The 21,358-nt window shown below is 40.4% G+C and overlaps 1 protein-coding gene and 1 non-coding gene across 2 annotated transcripts; one reads left to right on the top strand and one right to left on the bottom strand.

Moving 5' to 3' along the window:
• Positions 1–5,946: 5,946 nt before the first annotated feature.
• LOC133802826 (small nucleolar RNA R71) lies at positions 5,947–6,052 on the bottom strand. Its single transcript, XR_009877572.1, has one exon. It is a non-coding gene; the product is annotated as a small nucleolar RNA R71 (small nucleolar RNA).
• Positions 6,053–7,198: 1,146 nt separating this feature from the next.
• On the top strand, positions 7,199–7,804 carry LOC133799596 (uncharacterized). The gene has a single exon (XM_062237599.1). It carries the CDS (start codon positions 7,199–7,201, stop codon positions 7,802–7,804), a length of 606 nt encoding a protein of 201 aa, XP_062093583.1.
• The last annotated feature ends 13,554 nt before the right edge of the window (positions 7,805–21,358 follow it).

The raw sequence follows: 21,358 nt of genomic DNA on the forward strand, positions 1-21,358 counted from the left end.
AAGGAAAGGATATATTTTATTAAATACATAAAACTGTTCATGGGCCCATAAAAACGTTTACAAGTTATTTACAACTCAAAATGGTCATTACAGTTTCAAAACTACAAACCCGTCGACCTAAGCGCCAAAAATAGGGTAAATCCTTAGTTCCTCTTAGAACTCATTGGCTGTGGTGGTCAAGCGGCCGCATATGTACACATCACCACCTAAGCTCTCTACTCAAAGCTGGGTGATCTTTTCTTTCCCTTTACCTGCACCACATAGCACCCATGAGCCAAGGCCCAGAAGGAAAACACAATAAAACATGATATAATATCATCAATGATCATAATAATCATTCAGGACTATCAGTCCAAACAAATAGGTGACAGTCGCAAAAGTCACTAAGTTGGGTCTAGCTCCCTTTAGCCTTGTGACGATAGGGTCACCAGGGCTTAATAGATAAGAGAACTTTTATTAGTTCAAACAGGATAGGTGCATGGTGACTAGTCACCAACATAACCTTCCTCATGACCATAGATTCATAACCCTGGAACAGCGTTCCCTAGCCATGTGACAAGCAGTCACCGGGGCCTTAGGCCCTGGCTCTAGTAACTAGTCTTAGACTAGACAAGCGCTTATAAGTTCATCGACCTTAGGGTCGGTCCAGCGTTAATGCCTTAGAGCCATTCAACGCTGATATCGATTAGATATAATCTTCATTTGGCCCTGCGTTCATGACGCTATGCCATTTCTTACTCTTAGGTCAGTGTCCCTGACTAGTCAATACATATACAAGCAAACAACATTCGCTAGCATTTAATAGGCAATCCATGTCCACATTTATAAACCAACATGCCTCAATAATAGTCACGCATGTCATGCATACACAGGGTACAGTTTTCTTAGCTCCTGTTCGAGCGAGAGATAATGATAAGAACGACCCCTGAGAACGATCAACCTTTTGGTTCCTTAGCGGTTACCTGGTCATAACCAATTATGGGATTCCATCAATAAAATGAATAACAAAGGGTTCCCAAACCAAAACCTAGCCTCCGAGACATGGAATACTACTAAACCAGGTAGTAGGATCGATCCTGAGGCCTAAGGCTAGAATCCCCAAGCCAAAAACCCATTTCTGGCCAAAATGCCACTAAGGGCTGCGGCCCAACCCCCTGTTCAGCCAATACCCTGGTTTTTCCTCCCTTGGGATTTCCCTTGGAACCAACCTATCAAACCAAGCTCAAACACCACCCAAACATCCAATACAACCCCTAAACTTGATCTATATCACACCCTTAACAAAACCCCAACCAAAACTTCCATCAATTCCAACTATCCACCACAAAATCACAAGCATAAACTAAACACCAAAACAGAGCATGCCAGAAAAATAATGGCTAGAAACTTACCTTAAACTCAGGTTGTGATGCTCTTCAATGTTAGAACACTCTCCCAAACTCCCAAGGTCTACTTCCCAAGCTAGAATCCTCAACAAGGGCTCAAAAATCACAAAGAAGATGAAGGAGAAGGAAGGTACGGTAAGCTCCAAGAACTTGCTCTGTTTTCCCTCTGTTTCACAACCTAAAGGGGTTTATATCTATCCTAGGGGTAAAAAGACCATAATACCCCTAGGTCAATTAAAGGTTTCTAAAGGCTCCTAAGGGAAAATTTGTCCTTTCCAACCTATCTCGTTAATCATAATTAACGTTCTCCAATTCCCGTTATTCTCAATAATCACAAACACCAATAATTCATATCCCATTACCCTTTAATTCCCAGTATTGCTCTAATCATTAAAATCACCTCGAGACTCATCTTGAGCCCCAAACTTAAACCTGTTATGACTAGACCGCTAATCAATATTCTAAGTTCGTCTCATGTCGAATAGCTCGAACAAACCCACATTATAATGTGGTCTCAACAACATATCACCGACATGCATACAAATATACAATTATACCCTCAGCGGGCCAAATTATCATCACACCCCTGTAATTAAAATATGGACCCACATGCATGCATTTAACATCATATCATAATATAATTTACATAAACATGCATATATTCATTTAATGACATAATTAAACAAGTATGGCCCTCCCGGCCTACTATTCCCTCCATTAAAACACATCGGGGAATTTAGGGCATTACAGATACTTTTGCGCTATGAGTTATGAAATGCTTTATTGCGATGATGTGACTGGAATGTATGACATTTTGAATGTTGTATGCTATGAATGGATGTTAGCGTGATGAACGCGACACGTCGAAAAGGGATTGCTAAGGATATGGAGATGTAACCTGAGTTACTAAGGATAAGAAGATGTAACTCCAAGGGCGGACGCGCCGATGTTATTCAAGGACCAGAGATCCTGTTTACCTCAAGAGGTGACATGGACAAGGTAGCGGGCCATGTTCACAAGGATATGATGTTTATGTTATGATGATTATGATGTTTATGTTGTGATATGATAATGATGATAATGATGACTTTGTACATTTTGCCAATGTTGTGATGGTTATGTTTATGTTTACGATAATGATGCTATGGTGTATGACGATGTATGAATGTGAATATGTTTTGTGTGTTTTACTTATGTGTTATTTGAACTTCCTTACTGGGCTTTTAGCTCACCCCCTTACTTTCCCTTCCTGGTAGCGAATATGTTTCTCTATGGCACGCGTGGTGATGTGGAGAGTTCTATTGTCATGGTGTGTATGGCGTGGGGGCATCCTATGGACGAGAAGCGATCAGTTTAAACGCTATTTTTCTAAAATAATGTTATGTTTATTTCAACATTCTAAACTTATAAATGGGACTTGAACTTTGGTTATTTTTAAGAACTTTGCATGAAAGCTATTATTTTTCTTTTTAAACTATTGGGCCCAACTTGCATGTTTTAGCAAGGCCCCACTGGGATTTTATAATAAGTGGCTTTTCTCCTATAAATTCACGAGTATGTGAATGTTTTATAAAGAACTAGATTAGGGCGTTTTACAAATAGTGTGTATAATAAAAAGTCTAGACATATTATTATAACACATGAATATGTGAGACAATTGATTCAAGATGGAATCATATATCGATCTCATATGTTGAGACAAGTGAGAACTTAACAGTTCTATTTACAAAACCTCTTGTGAGAAGGTTAGTAAGTTCCACTTCAAAAAGAATGAAACTGAAACTCCCTGAAGAATAGATTTACCAATGACAACAACCTAACTCCAAACTTGTGAACAACAAAGGAAATATTTCCATGGGTAAGAAAAAGTCATTGATAAGATAATGGTTTCAACACTAAAATTTTGGTGAGTTCCATCTGAGATGGTTAGTGTTGGTTGCTACCGAGTAAGGGTTAAGCCTAGGGCTTTTAATGAAGTTCAGTTGAGTGCAACGAGCATCTCTAAAGGTAGCAAAGGTGTTGTAAGAACTTCACCTATGTGAATTTAGAGGTGGTGTCGTCACTCATGAGACATGGAGTTTCTCCCCGGAAAGTTCACTAAGGGATGAGCCCATGGCCATATGAGTGCTAAGCGAGAAAGTGGGAAAACAAAAGATCTAGTGAAGTTGTGTGAGGTATCACTGATTTTTATCATAAGGAATACTTGGTTCAATCTTTTAAGCTACCAATGATTTTGATAAGACTTTGTGGTATTTTCACTAAGGTAAAATTCAAGTCGAAAGACACTTTACTTGATGGACCAAAACAGTTAGAGCTAGAGGTTGAATCTTTTATTTAACCAAGTGGAGGAATGTTATGATTGGTTAAATGAAAAGGATAAGTGTTGTTATATGAGCAAGCTATAAAACAGTTAGTGAATTTCACATAGTGTTGATGTGAAATTTGAGTTTAAATTGTATGCACTTATGATGACTCCATTTTAGTGTCGTTTTAGGATGTGTTTTTGTGATAATCTTGAGTCTTTTTGTTTGTTTTGTGCAAGATTATGCTTGTGTTTGTCTTGGTTGTAGGTCGGTGCTATGAATCATGAGTTAAACGTGAAAAGAAGAAGAAATGGTGGGAAAATGGAGCCTTTGGTGGTTGTTCGAGTCATATTGGCTTCAAGGAGGGGTTAGAAGAAGTTTTGGTGAAGTTTTGATGAAGGATGGACTAAAAATTGTCAAGTTTGGAAAAAAATAGAATTAGAGTAATGGCATGGGCTTAAGGGTTGCGACTCTAGCAAGGCCAGAAGCTTCACAAGCTTTGCGTGAATTAATGTGAATTAATGTCATGACATGCTCTTTAGGGTCACGACATGATGAGTGGCAGAGAGCAAAGGAAAATCTGGGCACGCACACTGGCCGTAGCATGGTCACCTTAGTGCTACTGCGCTTGAAGACGGAGGCGCAAGCCTCCTTGAGCACTTTGAAGACACGGGTCGTGGCATGAATAAGCAAGGGTCGCGGCGCGCTTCCCTGAAGAGAAGAAAACATTATTTAGGTTTACAAACATTGGTGATTAGGTTTTAAATTAGGTTTTTAATTACGAATTTGAGAGAGCTTTTGACTCCTAAGCCTTATTTTCTGCACTTTTCTTCTTCTTCTTTAATTTCTTTCAAGCTTTGGATGTTAATGAGGATGAAATTTATCTTTATTGTGTTAGCCATGTTTGCCATGAAATAAGCATTTTTTTCTCTAGGGTTTAATGTAGTCAGTTTGGATCTTGTTAATTTTCTATTAAGTGCAATTTTATTCTTCTTCTACTTCTTCTTCTTCTTCTATTCTTAATCTCTACTGGTTTGTGTTTAATGCTTACAATTTACTGTATGATTTGTGATTTTAATTCAAGATCTGAGAGGGAAGATTTAAATATTCTATAGCCATTGAGACATAGATTGCATATAGGACGATGGTATCTATATGATTTGTGTAGGTTTTAGGGTTATGATGTTTAATGCCTGCTATGTGTTGAAATCTGCCACAAATATGTAGAAGATTTGCATATAGGTTGAATTCTTTTTATCTTGATAAAGAATTGAGATTGCCTTTGATAACCCGTTATTAAGATAGAATTAGAACATTGAATTGTGCTGAAATAGTTAAATTGACAAGTGAATTAGTTGATGAAATTAATACCCTAGGTCTTTATTCTTGAATTATTCGTTACTATTGCTTTGCCTACTTTAGTTTTTACTATTAACTTATTAATTAAATTGAATTTCGATTGTCAAATAGAAATTGAGAGTAAATTATTGGTAATTGATTAGTAGTCTCTGTGGGACAATCCCGTTCTTACAGAAATTATTACTTGTCATGACCACGTATACTTGCGTGCGTTATTTTACCGATCAAGTTTTTGGCGCTGTTGCCGGGGACTATTTAATCAATATCAAAATAATTGATTCCTTTTCTAATTTGGCTTCTCTTTGACATTTTCGTTAATATATCTCCTTGCTTGCCTCTTGATTTAAAGGTTAACTTGTGTATGCGACGTCAAGGACTGGTGTCACTAGTGCCTGTTGATCCTGAGATTGAGAAGACTTGTAAGAGGAATAGAAAATAGAAGAGGTTAGTGAGAATGGCTATGAATGCGAATAATAGTGTCAACAACAATGCAAATCTAGGTAATGCGGGTAATGCAATAGCTGAGGCTGACCCGCCATTATGAGATTATGTACTCCCTACTGTTACGGGGATACATTCAAGTATTTGTCCTCCTACTGTTGAGGCGAAATTTTTTGAGATAAAACCCTCGATTATTCAGATGGTTTAGAATTGTGTCCAATTTAGGGGACTACCAAATGAGGATCCGAATCTCCACATCACCAACTTCTTAGAGCTGTGTGCAACATTCAAAATGAACGGGGTGAGTAATGATGCTGTTAGAATAAGATTATTCATGTTTTCGTTAATAGACAAGGCTAAGAGTTGGTTGAACTCATTACAAGCCAACTCTATCACCACTTGGGAAGACTTGGCTTAGAGATTCCTTGGTAAATATTTTCCCCCTGTGAAGTCAGCTCGATATAGAAGAGAGATTAATAACTTTCATCAGTTGGAGGGGGAGTCTTTATATGATGCGTGGGAACGATTTAAAGAGTTGCTAAGGAAGTGCCCACATCATGGAATAGAGAAGTGGTTGCTGGTGCACACCTTTTACAATGGTTTGCAGGGAAATAGAAGGACCATTATTGATGCAACATCAGGTGGAGCGTTTATGAGAAAAATTGCTTATGAAGCTTATGAATTACTGGAAGAGATGGCCATGAATAATTACAATTGGCCCACTGAGCGTGAGAATAAGAAGGTGGCATGAGTCTTAGAGGTCGATCCTATTGCTTTATTGACAACTCAAACGACATCTCTAACCAAGTAATTGCAGCAAAATAATCTCACCACCCAAGCAATGTAAGTACAAAATGTTATTAGTTGTGAGATTTGTGGGGGTCCTCATTCTTATGAGAAGTGCCCAAGCACTGCTACTTGCTCAATAGATGTGAACAGTTTGCCTTTGGAACAAGCTTAGGCTATTGGTAACTTTCCAAGTCCTTCCAACAACCCTTACTCAAATACATATACTCCTGCTTGGAAGAATCATCCCAACCCGTCTTGGAAAAATAACCAAGGATTATAACCACAGTATGCACAACATCCACCTCAACACCCACCTCACCAACCAACCTATGGACTTCACCCTAGGCAATACTATGATCCAAACCCACACCCATCTCATCTACCACCATATCATCTATTGAACCCACCAACAACTCAACCTGACCAGTCAAATCAATTCATGACAGAGACAAGGTCCTCAATCAGGAATTTGGAAACACAAATGGGTCAGTTGGCTAAGTTACTTTCTAGTAGACCACAAGGAAATTTTCCTAGTTCCACAGAGGTAAACCCCAAAGAACATTGTCAAGAGATCATTTTAAGGAGTGGGACCAGTTATGGGGGGCCTTCAGTTTCAGTTCCAGAGGAAGAGGTGAAGACTCAGGATCAACAAGCAGCTACACTAGAGTAGAAAAGGGTCACTGACGATCTTCAAAAAAAGGGTAATAAAAAAGCTGAGATTGTGGAACCTACTCCTAATTTCCATATACTCAGAGGTTTAGGAAAGTGAATCTTGATAAGCAATTCTCCAAGTTTCTTGAGGTGTTTAAGAAACTTCACATCAACATACCATTTACTGAGGCTTTGGAACAAATGCCCAGCTATGTGAAGTTTATGAAGGATATATAATCCAAGAAAAGGAGAATGGAGGATATTGAGACAATGGCTTTGAAAAAGGACTGCAGCGCCATCTTACAAAGGAAGCTCCCTCAGAAATTAAAGGATCCAGGCAGTTTTACTATCCTGTGCACCATCAGAAATTTTCAGTGTGAGAGAGCTCTTTGTGATTTGGGCACCAGTATCAATTTAATGCCACTGTCAGTTTATCGGAGCATGGGGTTAGGAGAAGCACGCCCCACTATAGTGATACTACAGTTAGCAGACAGGTCTATCAAGCATCCTCGTGGGTATCTAGAGGATGTCCTAGTAAAGGTAGATAAATTCATTTTCCCAGCGGATTTCATTGTATTAGATGTGGAGGAAGATGAGGGCGTGCCTATTATATTGGGAAGATCATTTTTAGCCATGGGCCGAGCTTTGATTGATATTTATAAGGGTGAGTTAAGGCTTAGAGTACAAGGTGATGAGGTAGTTTTTAATGTCTTTAAAGCCTTAACCTACCCTCGTGCTAGTGACAGTTGTTTTAGTGTCAGTGTATTGGAAAAACAAGGTGAAGGGGTCAGGTCTATTGAGGACCCACTTCAGTTGAGTTTGGTTGCAAGTCAAGAGGAGTGTGATGGTACTGAAGCCAGCGAATATGTTAAGTAGTTGAACTCAGCAAGGCAACTTTATAAAAAGAAATATGAGGAATTAGGGAAAGTGCCTGAGAGACCACTCCCATCTATTGAGAAGCCACCAGTCCTTGAGTTAAAGACATTGCCTAATCACATTCGGTATGCATATTTGGGTGAGAACAACACACTACCGATTATTATTTCTGCTTCATTGTCTACTATGGAAGAAGAGAAGCTACTTAGGGTGTTAAGGGCTCACAAGCTAGCTATTGGGTGGACTTTGGCAAATATTAAGGGTATTAGCCCTTCAACGGTGATGCACCGTATTTTAATGGAGGAGGATAGTAAGTCTAGTATCGATGCCCAGAGGAGGCTTAATCTGTCGATGAAGGAGATGGTAAAGAAGGAAATCCTTAAATGGTTGGATGCAAGGGTGATTTACCCAATATCTGACAGTGCATGGGTTAGTCCTGTTCAGGTGTCCCCGAAGAAATGTGGTATGACGGTGGTTAAGAACGATAATAATGAACTTATTCAAACTTGTACGGTGACGGGGTGGAGAATTTGTATTGACTACCGTAAATTGAATAAGGCAACCAGGAAGGATCATTTTCCCTTGCCTTTTGTTGATCAGATATTGGACAAATTGGCAGGCCATCCTTATTACTGTTTCTTGGATGGGTACTCAAGATACCATCAAATTCCCATTGCACTGAAGGACCAAGAAAAGACCTCCTTCATGTGCCCCTATGGAACATTTACATTTCGAAGAATGTCGTTTGGGTTGTGTAATGCTCCAGCAATGTTTTAGAGATGTATGATGTCTACCTTCTCAGACATGGTGGAAAAAAGGTATAGATATTTTCATGGATGGCTTTTCAGTCTTTGGGCCTCTTTTGATGGATGTTTGGATAATTTCGAGATGTTTTTGAAAAGTTGTGAGAAGTCAAACTTGGTATTAAATTGGGAGGAATGTCACTTTATGGTGACGGAAGGAATAATTTGGGCCACAAGATTTCACGCCATGGTATTGTGGTAGACAGGGCTAAGATATCTATAATAGAAAACTTACCTCCACCAGTGTCTGTTAAGGGGGTTCGTAGTTTTTTGGGCCACACTGGATTCTATAGGAGGTTTATCAAGGACTTTTCAAAGATTTCGAAGCCATTATCCACTCTACTCATGAATGGTGTGGTGTTTAACTTTAATGATGAATGTTTAAGGGCATTTAACACGCTGAAGGAGAAATTGGTTTATGCTCCTATTGTTGTGTCACCGGATTGGGATCTCTCTTTTGAGCTTATGTGTGATGCAAGTGACTATGTAGTGGGAGCGGTGTTGGGACAACGTGTAGATAAGGTATTCAGGACTATTTACTATGCTAGCATGACTCTTAATGATGCTCAACTTAACTATGCCACTACGGAGAAAGAGTTACTAGCCATAGTATTTGCCTTTGATAAATTCAGACCCTACCTAATTGGCAATAAGGTAATAGTGTATACTGACCATTCTGCAATAAAATACCTTATGAACAAGAAGGACGCTAAGCCACACTTGATTCGTTGGGTCTTGTTGCTACAAGAGTTCGATATGGAAATCCGGGACAAAAAGGGGACAGATAATTTGATAGCGGATCACCTATCGAGGCTTGAGAATGAGAATGAGGCTTGTGGAGTTCAAATTGATGATGATTTTCCAGATGAGCAACTCTTTGCTGTGAGTAATGATGAGGGGGCTCCTTGGTTTGTAGATTATGTGAATTTTTTGGTTGCCAAGGTTCCACCTCGAGACATGTCGAGACAACAGTTAAAGAAATTTTATTCAGAGGTCAAGCACTATTATTGGGAAGAGTCCATTCTCTATCTTCACTATGCAGACCAAGTGATTTGAAGGTGTGTGCCTGAGGAGGAAATGCAATCTATATTGACTCATTGTCACACTTTACAATGTGGTGGTCATTTTGGTGCAACTAGGACAGGAATGAAGGTCTTCCAATTATAATTTTATTGGCCTACACTGTTCAAGGATGCAAATCTATTTGTGAAAAGTTGTGACTATTATCAAATAAACGGGAACATCCCTAGGAGAGACCAAATGCCTATGACAGGAATCCTAGAGGTGGAATTATTTGATGTGTGAGGGATCGATTTTATGGGGCCTTTCTCGTCGTCATTTAATAATATATACATACTCTTGGCTGTGGATTATGTATCAAAATGGATGGAAGCTGCAGTGACTCCTACAAATGATGAGAGGGTAGTATTGAACTTTCTGCAAAAGGGTATTTTTACCCGATTTGGAACTCCTCGAGCAATCATAAATGATGAAGGAAGTCATTTCTGCAATCACTTTTTTACTACATTATGTGTCCAATATGGAGTTCGCCACCACACTGCATTGGGCTATCATCCCCAATCAAATGGCCAAACGGAAGTATCGAATCGAGAAATAAAGAGTATACCTGAGAAGACTGTGAATACGTCAAGTAAAGACTGGTCAAAGAGGCTTGATGATTCCTTATGGGCATATAGAACTGCTTTCAAAACACCCATAGGGATGTCACCATATCGCTTGGTATTTGGGAAGGCTTGTCATCTTCCTGTGGAGCTTGAACATAGAGCATACTGGCTGTAAAAAATCTAAGTGTGGATCTGTAAAAAGTTGGAGAGAAAAGGCTCATGGACCTGAATGAGCTATAAGAGTTTCGCAACGAGGCTTATGAAAATACTAAAATATATAAGGAGAAGACGAAGGCCTTCCATGACAAACGTATCTCGTGTAAAGACTTTCAATCAGGGGATAAAGTGCTCTTATACAATTCAAGGTTGAAATTATTTCCGAGCAAGTTGAAATCGAGGTGGTCAAGACCTTTCACAGTGGTGGTATCGCTTCCATATGGTGCAGTGAAGATACATAGCGAGAAGACATGGCATTTTAAGGTGAATGGTCAGCGATTAAAGCACTATATTGAGGGCAAAGTAGAGAAGGCAAGGCAGAGTCTGTAGTGATGTTATGACCCCTTTGAGAAGGGAAGGCATTGTCCTACTAAAAGACGTAAAAGACAGCGCTGCTGTAGGAGACATTCCTATGTTTTTATTTTTTATGCTTTATGTTTTTTTGGAACAATTTGGGTTTTAAGTTGTAATTTTTATTTTTCTTAAAGTTTCAATTAGGTTGTACTTAGGATCCATGAAAATCGTGAAAAAAATATATACTGAAAAAAAATTGCGTGGAGGCCAAGTCGTGACTTACTTTAGCGAAGTTGCACTTCTGGGAATGTCAAGATCGAAGAAAATGAAAGTGAGAATTAGGGCCATGGCATGCTCTTTAAAGCTGCGGCCCTGGCGAAGTCAGAGAAGAGGGGACTTTTTATGGGAGAAATAGTGCCACGACATGCTCATTAGAGCCGCGACACTTGCCAAAGTCAGAGAGTGGTATATTTTTTAGGGGTGACACGGGCCACGACATGGACATTGGAGTGTCGCGGTGCATGGGTTTGAGGCGAAGAAAAAAAACAGGCGGGCCACAACATGGACAAGCATGGGCCATGGCACGCCCCCGTATCAGCTTATAAACCAACCTTTCCCTCATTTTTTCCCACATAATTCAAAACCACTTTCTCTCTCTGTGAATTTTTCTCTCAGTCTCTCTCATTCTCACTCATCTAACCCATTCTCTCATCCTAATTTCTCCCCAAGCTCTCTAAAATTCCAACACCCACTCCCAAATTTCTTGAACTTAACCATTAATTATGAATTTCTCACCACTCTTAACCTTCAATCCATCAACCTAGCCCTAGGATTAACCAAATCTTTACATTTGAAGAAAGAATGAGGAAGTTTGGGGGAAGACATACATAGGGTGAAGATTTGTCTACATCAAAGGTTCTAGTCTTCCAAGGGCAAGTACGTTTTATTGTCATTCACTTTTATTGGAAATTCTATCTTGGGAAATTTTGGGACATCAATTTTAAGGGGAGGTGCTGCCCAAATTTTCTTAAACCCAAATACCAAATTTTTTAGATATGGCCACTAGGAAGAACCCATCTAGGGCAGCCACTATGACAAAAAATAACTGTGCTTCCACATCTCGCCAACCACAACCACCACCCGAGCCCATTCCACAACCACTTCCTCCACTTGAGTATGATTCTTCACGGTTCATTAATAAGGACGCTTTTGAGCATTATCAAAAGTGTTGTCTAAGGGGACTCATTAAGGAGAGTGGTATGGAAGATGAGGATTCTCCCTTCCAAAATGACATTTATGAGATTATCAGACAAGAAATTCAAAAAAGAAATTGGAAGAGTTTTGTGGACAAGAAAATGACCAAGGTCAACTGTCTCATGGTATATGAATTTTATGCCAACTTTCTGGGTTCTACGAATAGGAAGGTGTTTTGTAGGGGGGTTGAGGTGGAGTGTGATGTGGACAATATTGATGCTCTGTATGACTTACCGATGATACTGAGGGGGGAGGATGAATACCATCGGTTGGTCATTTTAGGGAATATTGATTGGAATGATGTGAATAGAACTTTGGGTATTCTTGGATCCCAATTTGTGATGCAAGAGGGGCAGCCAAATACTTTTCGGAGATACCAAATTAATAGGGTAGGCCACGCTTGGATGTTATTTGTGAGTGCTAGGCTTATGCCTAATACTCACTCATCTGATGGTAGGATTGACCGGTGCTTATTGATATATGCCATTATGAAGGGGCTCTCAGTGGATATTGGGAGAGTGATACGGTTCAGTATCCGTGATTTGTGTCGCCTCCATACTACTGCTGGATTGGGACATGGGTCTATGATCACAGACCTGTGTGCGGTATGGGAGGTGATGGTGTACCCGAGTTACTATTATATGAAAGGTATGGGGCCTATTTATCGATCCATCATGCATAGTTTTTAGCCACCTTTTGTGGAGCCTCCAGCACCATGACCTCGTGCAGCCCAAGCTGAGGAGGCAGGAGAACAAGCAAATGCCCAAGCTAATGTGAATGTTCCACAACTAGAAGAGGAGGTAGTTGGAAGAGAGCAACCACCATATTTGGCTTTACAACCATCGAACGACTTGGACACCGCCCGCCTTAATTACATTATTAGACAAGGACAACACACTCACCAATACTTGAGTGCTTTCCATGACTACACGAGGGGGCGGGTGGACCAGGATAATGAAGTTCTATATCGCACGACCAATAATGAGGTGGACTGGAATTTCTATCAATATCCGCCTCAGTGGAGGCCGTTTGATGAGCCACCACCATTTTGAGATCATTCATAGCAGGCAAGTCTTCTTTCCTTAGCTTTTATAAAATTGGGGACAATGTTTAGTTTAAGTTTGGGGGAGGGACTTAAAAATGTGTGTCTGTTGTTTGTGTCTATTTTTAGAGTATTTGTTTGTGTATATTTGTGTTTGTGAATATGATGTGCGTCATTATTTTGTTTTATGTCATTTTGAGTTTTAAGTTTTAAGTTTGAGTCTAACGTGAATTTATTGTGAACTATGATTTCTAATGAAGATAAAGTGAATGATAGATGGTATAATTCAAAGAAAATGAATTCATGAAAACTTGTGTAATTGGTTAACTGTTTTTGTATTTCACTTTAGTGTGCCAACATATGTACAAAATATTTCATGCTCTGTGAGTTGTACAATTGAATTTCTTGATGCATATTGAATGGATTTGTGGATTGTATAGTGGGAATTTGTAAATTCTAAAGCTTGCTTATTTGTTATTTGAGGCGAAATAATACATCATGCTTGTTTGGAAAAATGATTTAAGCCATTTTTGGATCGTTTGAGCATTTCTTGCCAACTCTAAAATTTATTTTCCATTGATCACCCTTGTTAAGCCTAATATTGTACCATTTTGTTCTGAGCCACTAATAAAGCCTATGAATTGAAACCTTGATATAAATCATTCCCTAAAGATACTATGATGCACATGATGACAATATGGTGGGGATTTATATTGGGGTCATTTGGGAAAGTTAGTGAGATTCTAAAAAAAAGAAAGGGAGAGTATATGTACAAAAATTGAAAAGGATTGTTTTTTTGTTTATATATGTACTACACTCCCAACGTATAAAAAGAAATAAGTTTAGGGGAGTGTAGTTAGTATCTATATAAAAAAAAGAGAATAAAAACATATATCTCTCTTTAGATCAAGAAAAAAAAAAGGGACATTATTGGGGGGTTTATTAATTGGGTGGTAGAAAAAGGTCATGTCTTTGTGGTAACTTTGAGCTTAAAAAGTTTTTCTCATCTACCATTACTAAGCCTAACATTACAAGCCTATAAAGTACTATTGATTTCTAAGCATCTTTTGGTGTATATTAGTGGAGAATGGAAAATAAGTAAGCATATGGAATACATAATTGGTTAGCAACCTGCCTGGTTGAAATTCAATATGTATTGATGAATTTACTGTGTTATTTGTTGAGCCTGATTAGGTTCTCTTAGATGTTGACAGGTTAAAGTGTTCTAGAATAGAAGTTGACTGAAAATCTGGGTTAAGATTAATGCTTAGTAGTTTTCTGAGAATTATTCGAGTTATGTTCATGATTTGGAGGCACTAAAAATTGTGGTTCATGCAGGTTCACATTAAACGTTGTGTTGTGTCTTGTTGAGTGTTGTTTTATGAATTGAGTCCTTTGTTCGAGGGCGAGCAAAGAGTAAGTTTAGGGGAGTTTGATAACTCCATTTTAGTATTGTTTTAGGATGTGTTTTTATGGTAACCTTGAGTCTTTTTGTTTGTTTTGTGCAAGATTACGCTTGTGTTTTTCTTGGTTGTAGGTCGGTGCTATGAATCATGAGTTAAACGCGAAAAAATGAAGAAATGGTGAGAAAATGTAGCCTTTGGTGGTTGTTTGAGTCAAATTGGCATCAAGGAGGAGTTAGAAGAAGTTTTGGTGAAGTTTTGATGAAGGAATAAAAATTGTCAAGTTTGGAAAAAATAGAATTAGAGTCGCGGTATGGGCTTAAGGATCGCGACTTTAGCAAGGTCATAAGCTACCCAAGCCTGGCATGAATTAATATGAATTAATGTCGCGGCATCCCCTTTAGGGTTGCGGCATGATGAGTGGTAGAGAGCAACAGAAAATCTAGGCACGCACATAGGCCTTGGCATGGTCACCTTAGTGCCACGATGTTTGAATACGGAGGTGCAAACCTCCTTAAGCACTTTGAAGACACGAGCCGCAACATGAATAAGCAAGGCTCGCGGCGCGCTTCCCTGAAAGAGAAGAAAATAGGATTTAGGTTTAAAAACATTGGTGATTAGGTTTTTAATTATGAATTTAAGAGAGCTTTTGACTCCTAAGCCTTATTTTCTACACTTTTCTTCTTCTTCTTTAATTTCTTTCAGCTTTAGATGTAAAGGAGGATGACATTTATCTTTATTGTGTTAGCCATGTTTTCCATGAACTAAACATTTTTTTCTCTAGGGTTTAATGTAGTCACTTTGGATCTTGTTAATTTTCTATTAAGTGCAATTTTATTATTCTTCTTCTTTTTCTTCTTCTTCTTCTTCTTCTTCTTCTTCTATTCTTAATCTCTACTGGTTTGTGTTTAATGCTTACAATTTACTGGTCATTTATTGTATGATTTATGATTTTAATTCGAGATCCAAGAGGGGAGATTTAAGTATTCTATAGTCGTTGAGACATAGATTGCATATAGGATGATAATATCTATATGATTTGTGTAGGTTGTAGGGTTATGATGTTTAATGCCTACTATGTGTTGAAATCTGTCACAGATATGTAGAAGATTTGCATATAGGTTGAATTCTTTTTATCTTGATAAAAAATTGAGATTGCCTTTGATAACACGCTATTAAGATAGAATTAGAAGATTGAATTGTGCTGAAATAGTTAAATTGACAAGTGAATTAGTTGATGAAATTAACACCATAGGTCTTTATTCTTGAATTATCTGTTACCATTGCTTTAATAACTTTAGTTTTTACTATTAGCTTATTAATTAATCTGAATTTCGATCGTTAAATAGAAACCGAGAGTAAATTATTGGTAATTGGTTAGTAGTCTCTGTGGGACGATCCCATTCTTACAGAAATTATTACTTGTCACGACCACATATACTTGCGTGCATTATTTACCGACCAACTTAAAACTGTGTTTTTGGGTCCAAAGTGATATATGGAGGTATCTTTGGATCCCCAAAAATGGTTGGTAGCATTTGGAGATATTTTATGCCCGTTGGAGGGGTGGAAAGTCTTTGGTGGGTGGCAAGGCGTTGCCTTTTAAGAGGCGTTGCATCACCTAATTGCAAAGGGGCTCAAAAGTCCTAGCAGGTGACACATTGCATGGGAGGCGATGCATCACCTTCCAACAGGTGACACATCGCCTGTCGTGTCCATAAAGATACGTGTTTTAAGCTCTAAATGATGTGTTCTTTAGCTCTATTCCTATTAGTTTTACCTGATGACGATGCCTATAGTATAAAAGGTCCTCATATATTTTTGGAAGACTTGATCACACTCTCCAATCTTTCCCTAACCTCTCTCTCTCTCTAGCTTTTAGAAATCTCTACCTTTCTCTAAGAAACTCATAAAGAAAGTGCTTGATTTTGCGAGTTTAAGGCTTGTTCAATCACAATTCCCATTTACTCCTAAAGAAAGCATCTAGCATCTAGAATTAGGACTGCAATAAGAATCGTGTATAAGCCTTAGTTTTGTGTTTTTGCATTGTAGAAGGAAACGACTCAAAGTGGTGGTTCAACAAGAGTTTTGAAGGTTCATCAAGGTTGAAGAAGTTTGTTCTACAACTTGGGTTTGCATCATCTTTCTCAATCTTTCTTTGGTCTCTGTCAACCATTATTTTGTGTGGATTCTAGATTTTGTGGTGGTGTCATCTTTGTCAAATCATTATATGGTTTGAAACAAGCTCCAAAACAATAGCATGAGAAGTTTGATAAAGTCATTATTTCAAATGGATTTAAATTCAACAATGCGAACAAGTGCTTATACTCTAAAACTTGTGATGACTATGTCATATTAGTGTGTATATATGTAGATGATATGTTGATTTTGAGTAATGACATGTGTTTACCCAAAATGGCTGCGGATGACGTGGCAGGAATTTTGTACACGAGGGTAACACGTGTCAGCGTCATTAAGAAGGGGTGTTGTTCGTCTGTCGACCAGATCCTTGATGCTTCATCAAAGCTTAGCTATTAGATACGACCAGGCTGGTCGTATGATTCGGCTTATTTCCTTTAATGGTCATAATCTTGTAATAACTACGTTGATTATTTCCTCTTTATTACCTTGATACGCGGATATTAAGGAGAGTTAAGGCCCATTGGCCCATGTAACCCCCCTTGAGCCTATAAATATACATGAAATAACTCAAGGAAGAGACTTTTGATCTTTGAACCTTTTTCCTGAGTATTGAGATAGAAAGCTATAATGTGATTATCCATCGTTTTATTGTAATTCTCCCAAGGTTTGTGAAACTCAAGAACCGTATTTCTTTGATCACGGCTTTGAAATTCAATATTAATAATAGCACTAAGTGGACGTAGGTCATTACCATTCTTTGGGGTCGAACCACTATAAATCGTTGGTGTTTTCTTCTTTACCATTAGATTAAACTCTTAATTGTCGTCTCATTTCCTATCGTATATTTGAATCTGTGTCATTGGCCAAATCGAGGGTCAACATTCCAGTGCTTTCATTGAGAGATTGATAAAAAACTGTAAGAAAATCTAATGGAGAAAACATCTAAGAAGACTGGACAGACCGCTGGTGCTGCACCGTCCCAACCTCCTCCCCCAAATGTGGCTAAGAATGAACCTCATTTGGAGTTTGAAGAGGAGGATTTAGATTCCAAAACACTGAGGGCAACACTGGGAGTGTTGTAGGACGAGTTGGCTAATCTGAGGGCCAATCAGGAGAATGCTGCGGAGACAATGGCGATGTAGCAAAGGGAAAATGAACGCCAGCGCCATGAGCTGAGTGAGCGGTAGGCGGACATGGACCGTCGGCAGAGGGATGCCATGGATGCTCTCAAAGCAGCCATCCAATTGGCTCGGAGTCAGGCTATGCTAGCCTCTCAGCCAGACCATCCGCCAAGTGCGCAGCCTCAGAGGGCTCCCAATCCTAGTCCTTCACTATAGCCAGCAAGCCCTCAAAGGCCGGAGCATCCGCTTATGGCTCAGGACGATGTCCCAGCTAGGGATCCTGAACAAAAGCCTCCATCTCAAGCTGGTCGAGGCAATCCCCAGCACGCGAGGCAGAATAGGCTCGGGCAGCCACCCCGCAGCCCTAGACGCCCAGGGGATAAAGAGTCGAATCTACTGAGTAGGGGACAGCGTCCTTCTGCCAACAGAAGGAACATCGAGTCAGGTTCTGTGGTCAGGGGCCCCCCACGGCATAACAATGCACGGGGACCCAATGACCAGCGCAGGCCTCCCCCTGACGCTCGGGAGATGCCAGCCCAAGGAGGAAATAGCGTGAACAACTATCACGCCGTAGTCAGCCACAGTTTAGAGATGGGCATGACTATAATGAAGCTGATTTCGGCAGAGGAAATGCTGGTCGAAGAAATGAGGAAAGAGGTGGACGCAAAATCCCCCTGCCTAGAGAAAACATCAGGTAGGCATAATGCTGGGGGGCAATCCAGGCAGCAAAACATCTTTGATCGGCTAGGAGTAAGCGAGCAGAGACGTAAGGATGACGATTTAAGGGACGTACTTAACGACCGCCGCGAGAGGCACGACGAGTACGTTCCCCCAGCACCAGTTTCCCCAGCAATCCCAAAAGCGGTTCAGGCACAAATTGATGCTCTGAACCAGGCTGTACAATAGCTGGTCGGGGGACGAACGTCCCATATAGAGTACGATAAGAGGAGGGGCACTCCCTTTGTACAAAGGATTGTTGCGGCTGAAACCCCCAGAAAATTCAAGATGCCAACACTGTCGAACTTTGATGGGTACGGAGGCCCAATATCTCACATTAATAAGTTTGAGATACAAATGGATATACATAAAGTGTCGAAAGATGCTCGCTGACGGATCTTCCCAGCAACACTGTCTGACACCACCCAGGAGTAGTTCTTCAAGTTCCCTCCTGCTAGTATAGTATCTTCGGAAATTTTCGTAAAAGAATTCTACGGACAATTCTACGCGGGTCGCGTACACCCCACAGAGGCTAACTAGCTGGTCGAGATACGCCAGAAGGAGGGAGAGCCCTTAAAGGAAGATGTCCAACGCTTCATGCGAGTAGCAGCTAGAACCAACACACTGGGTGATGAAGGCAAGATGATGGCCCTAACTGCTAGGGTTAGGCACCATTCACCCCTCTGGAGTAGCCTCAGAAAGAATGGGGTAAGAAGTACCCATGATTTTTTAGATCGGGCTGATCGATATATCATGCTCGATGATGCGATTTCCAATGAAGGGAAATCGCCAACAAAAGACAAGGGGCCGAAGGAAGAACCCACCAAAGCCGCCAACGGGTCGGAAAAACCCAATGGCAACGGCAAGGGCAACAGGAATGGCAATGGTAGGAATGGTGGGAAGCGGGCGAACAATGAACCCTCAGCTTGTGAAAATAAACGCCCTAAAGGCAGTCGATACGAACTGAGATTCACAAACTACATGACCCTTGTCGAAAGCCGAGCGGAAGTTTACCAGATGACTAGCTCAAGCGTGCCTTACAAACGACCCGCACCTATAAGGAAAGATATCTCCAAGAGAGATGCAATGAAGTTCTGTTGTTTTCACAATGACTACGAGCACGACACCAATGAATGTAACCAGTTGAAAGATGAGATTGAGTTCCCAATTAGGTAGTGACATCTAAGGAGATATGTGCGAGCCACAGGAGGGTATCAGTGAGAGGCTCAAGGTGGAAACGAGCAGGCGCTTGCACGCCAATGCTTGCCACCCCTACAGCCAGCTCCTGTGGCAGGCACTTTACTCACCATCTGTGGAGGCCCACATCTTGCAGGGGATAGCGGGAAGGCAAGGGAATGATATGCTCGAACCCTATGCCACGACCAGGACATCGAGATGATGAGTGTGGAGGATCGAGCACCAAAAAAGGCTCGAATAGAGGAGGGGTTGATAACCTTCTCTGAAGACAACGCCCAACACGTACGATTCCCACACTCCGATCCGGTGGTCGTAGATGTACAAATCGCCAACATGATGGTGAAGAGGGTGTTGGTCAACATCCTATAAAAGTCTTCGCTGGAGAGAATGAAGCTGTCCGTCAAGGACCTAGAGCCATGCAATCAAACCATCTATGGTTTTTCCGGGGAAGGGCTCGCCCCAACTAGGTTGATTATGCTTCCAGTTACAACAGGTACTGCACCTGCTAATAGGACATTACTCACTACTTTCATAGTAGTTGATTGTCCTTCGGCATACAATGCTGTAATTGGGAGGCTGATTCTGGTCGACCTATGAGCCGTCACTTCAATATGGCACGTTGCCATGAAATTCCCAACAGACGCAGGGGTAGGATGCGTATTGGGAAATTAGCGGGAAGCAAGGGAGTGCTACAACGCCTCGATAACCAAGGCAAAGAAAGGTGTGTCGAGAGATGTTCCCAAAAAAGAGTTGCAAATGGCAATTGATTCTCAGGCCCAGTCAGGTGATAATGTCACCAAATAGGGCGTTGCCCAAAGTGAGGATAGAGACTTGGATCCTCACTATGGGGATTTTGAGGATGAAATAGGACCCATTGAGGACCTTGAAGAGGTTCAACTCGATGAAGAAAATCTGACCAGGGTTGTGAAAGTCGGTAAAAACTTAGAGATAACAACAAAACAAGCACTGGTTGAGTTTTTGAGGAAGAACCGGGAAGTCTTCGCCTGGTCGCACAAAGACATGGTTGGAATAGACCCTACAGTCATCAGCCATGTCTAGAACATCGACAAGAGTTTTCCACCAGTGCAACAGAAGAGAAGGCTGCTTGATAAAGATAGATCAAAGGCCTTAAAAGAAGAAGTCGAGAAGCTGAAGGAGAATGGGTTCATCAGGGTGGCGTTTTATCCATCATGGGTCTCTAATCCCGTACTAGTTCCCAAGCCGAATGGAAAATGGAGAACATGCGTGGATTTCACAGACCTTAATAAAGCTTGCCCCAAAGATTGTTTATGACTCCCAAGAATCGACCAACTGGTCGATGCCACTGCAGGGCCTGAGATTCTCTCATTCATGGATGCATACTCTGGGTATAATCATATTAGTATGCATCCTCCTGATGAGGATCACACTAGCTTTCATACTGATACAGGGCTTTACTGTTACAAAGTAATGCCCTTCGGTTTGAAAAATACTGGTGCGACTTACCATCGACTAGTCAACCACATGTTTAAGGAGCTGATCGGCACAAACATGGAGGTCTATGTCGATGACATGCTGGTCAAGTCAAAGAAGGCAGAAGGGCATATAAAGGATTTGTAGGAGTGCTTCAGCGCCTTGAACAAATATCAGATGAAGCTGAATCCCCTCAAATGCTCCTTCGGGGTAGGATCAGGGAAGTTCTTGGGATTTATAGTTAACTCGAGAGGAATTGAAACCAATCCTGAGAAAATCAAAGCCCTG

This window comes from Humulus lupulus, chromosome 9 (genome assembly GCF_963169125.1).
Source record: "Humulus lupulus chromosome 9, drHumLupu1.1, whole genome shotgun sequence".
Classification (NCBI taxonomy): Eukaryota; Viridiplantae; Streptophyta; class Magnoliopsida; order Rosales; family Cannabaceae; genus Humulus; species Humulus lupulus.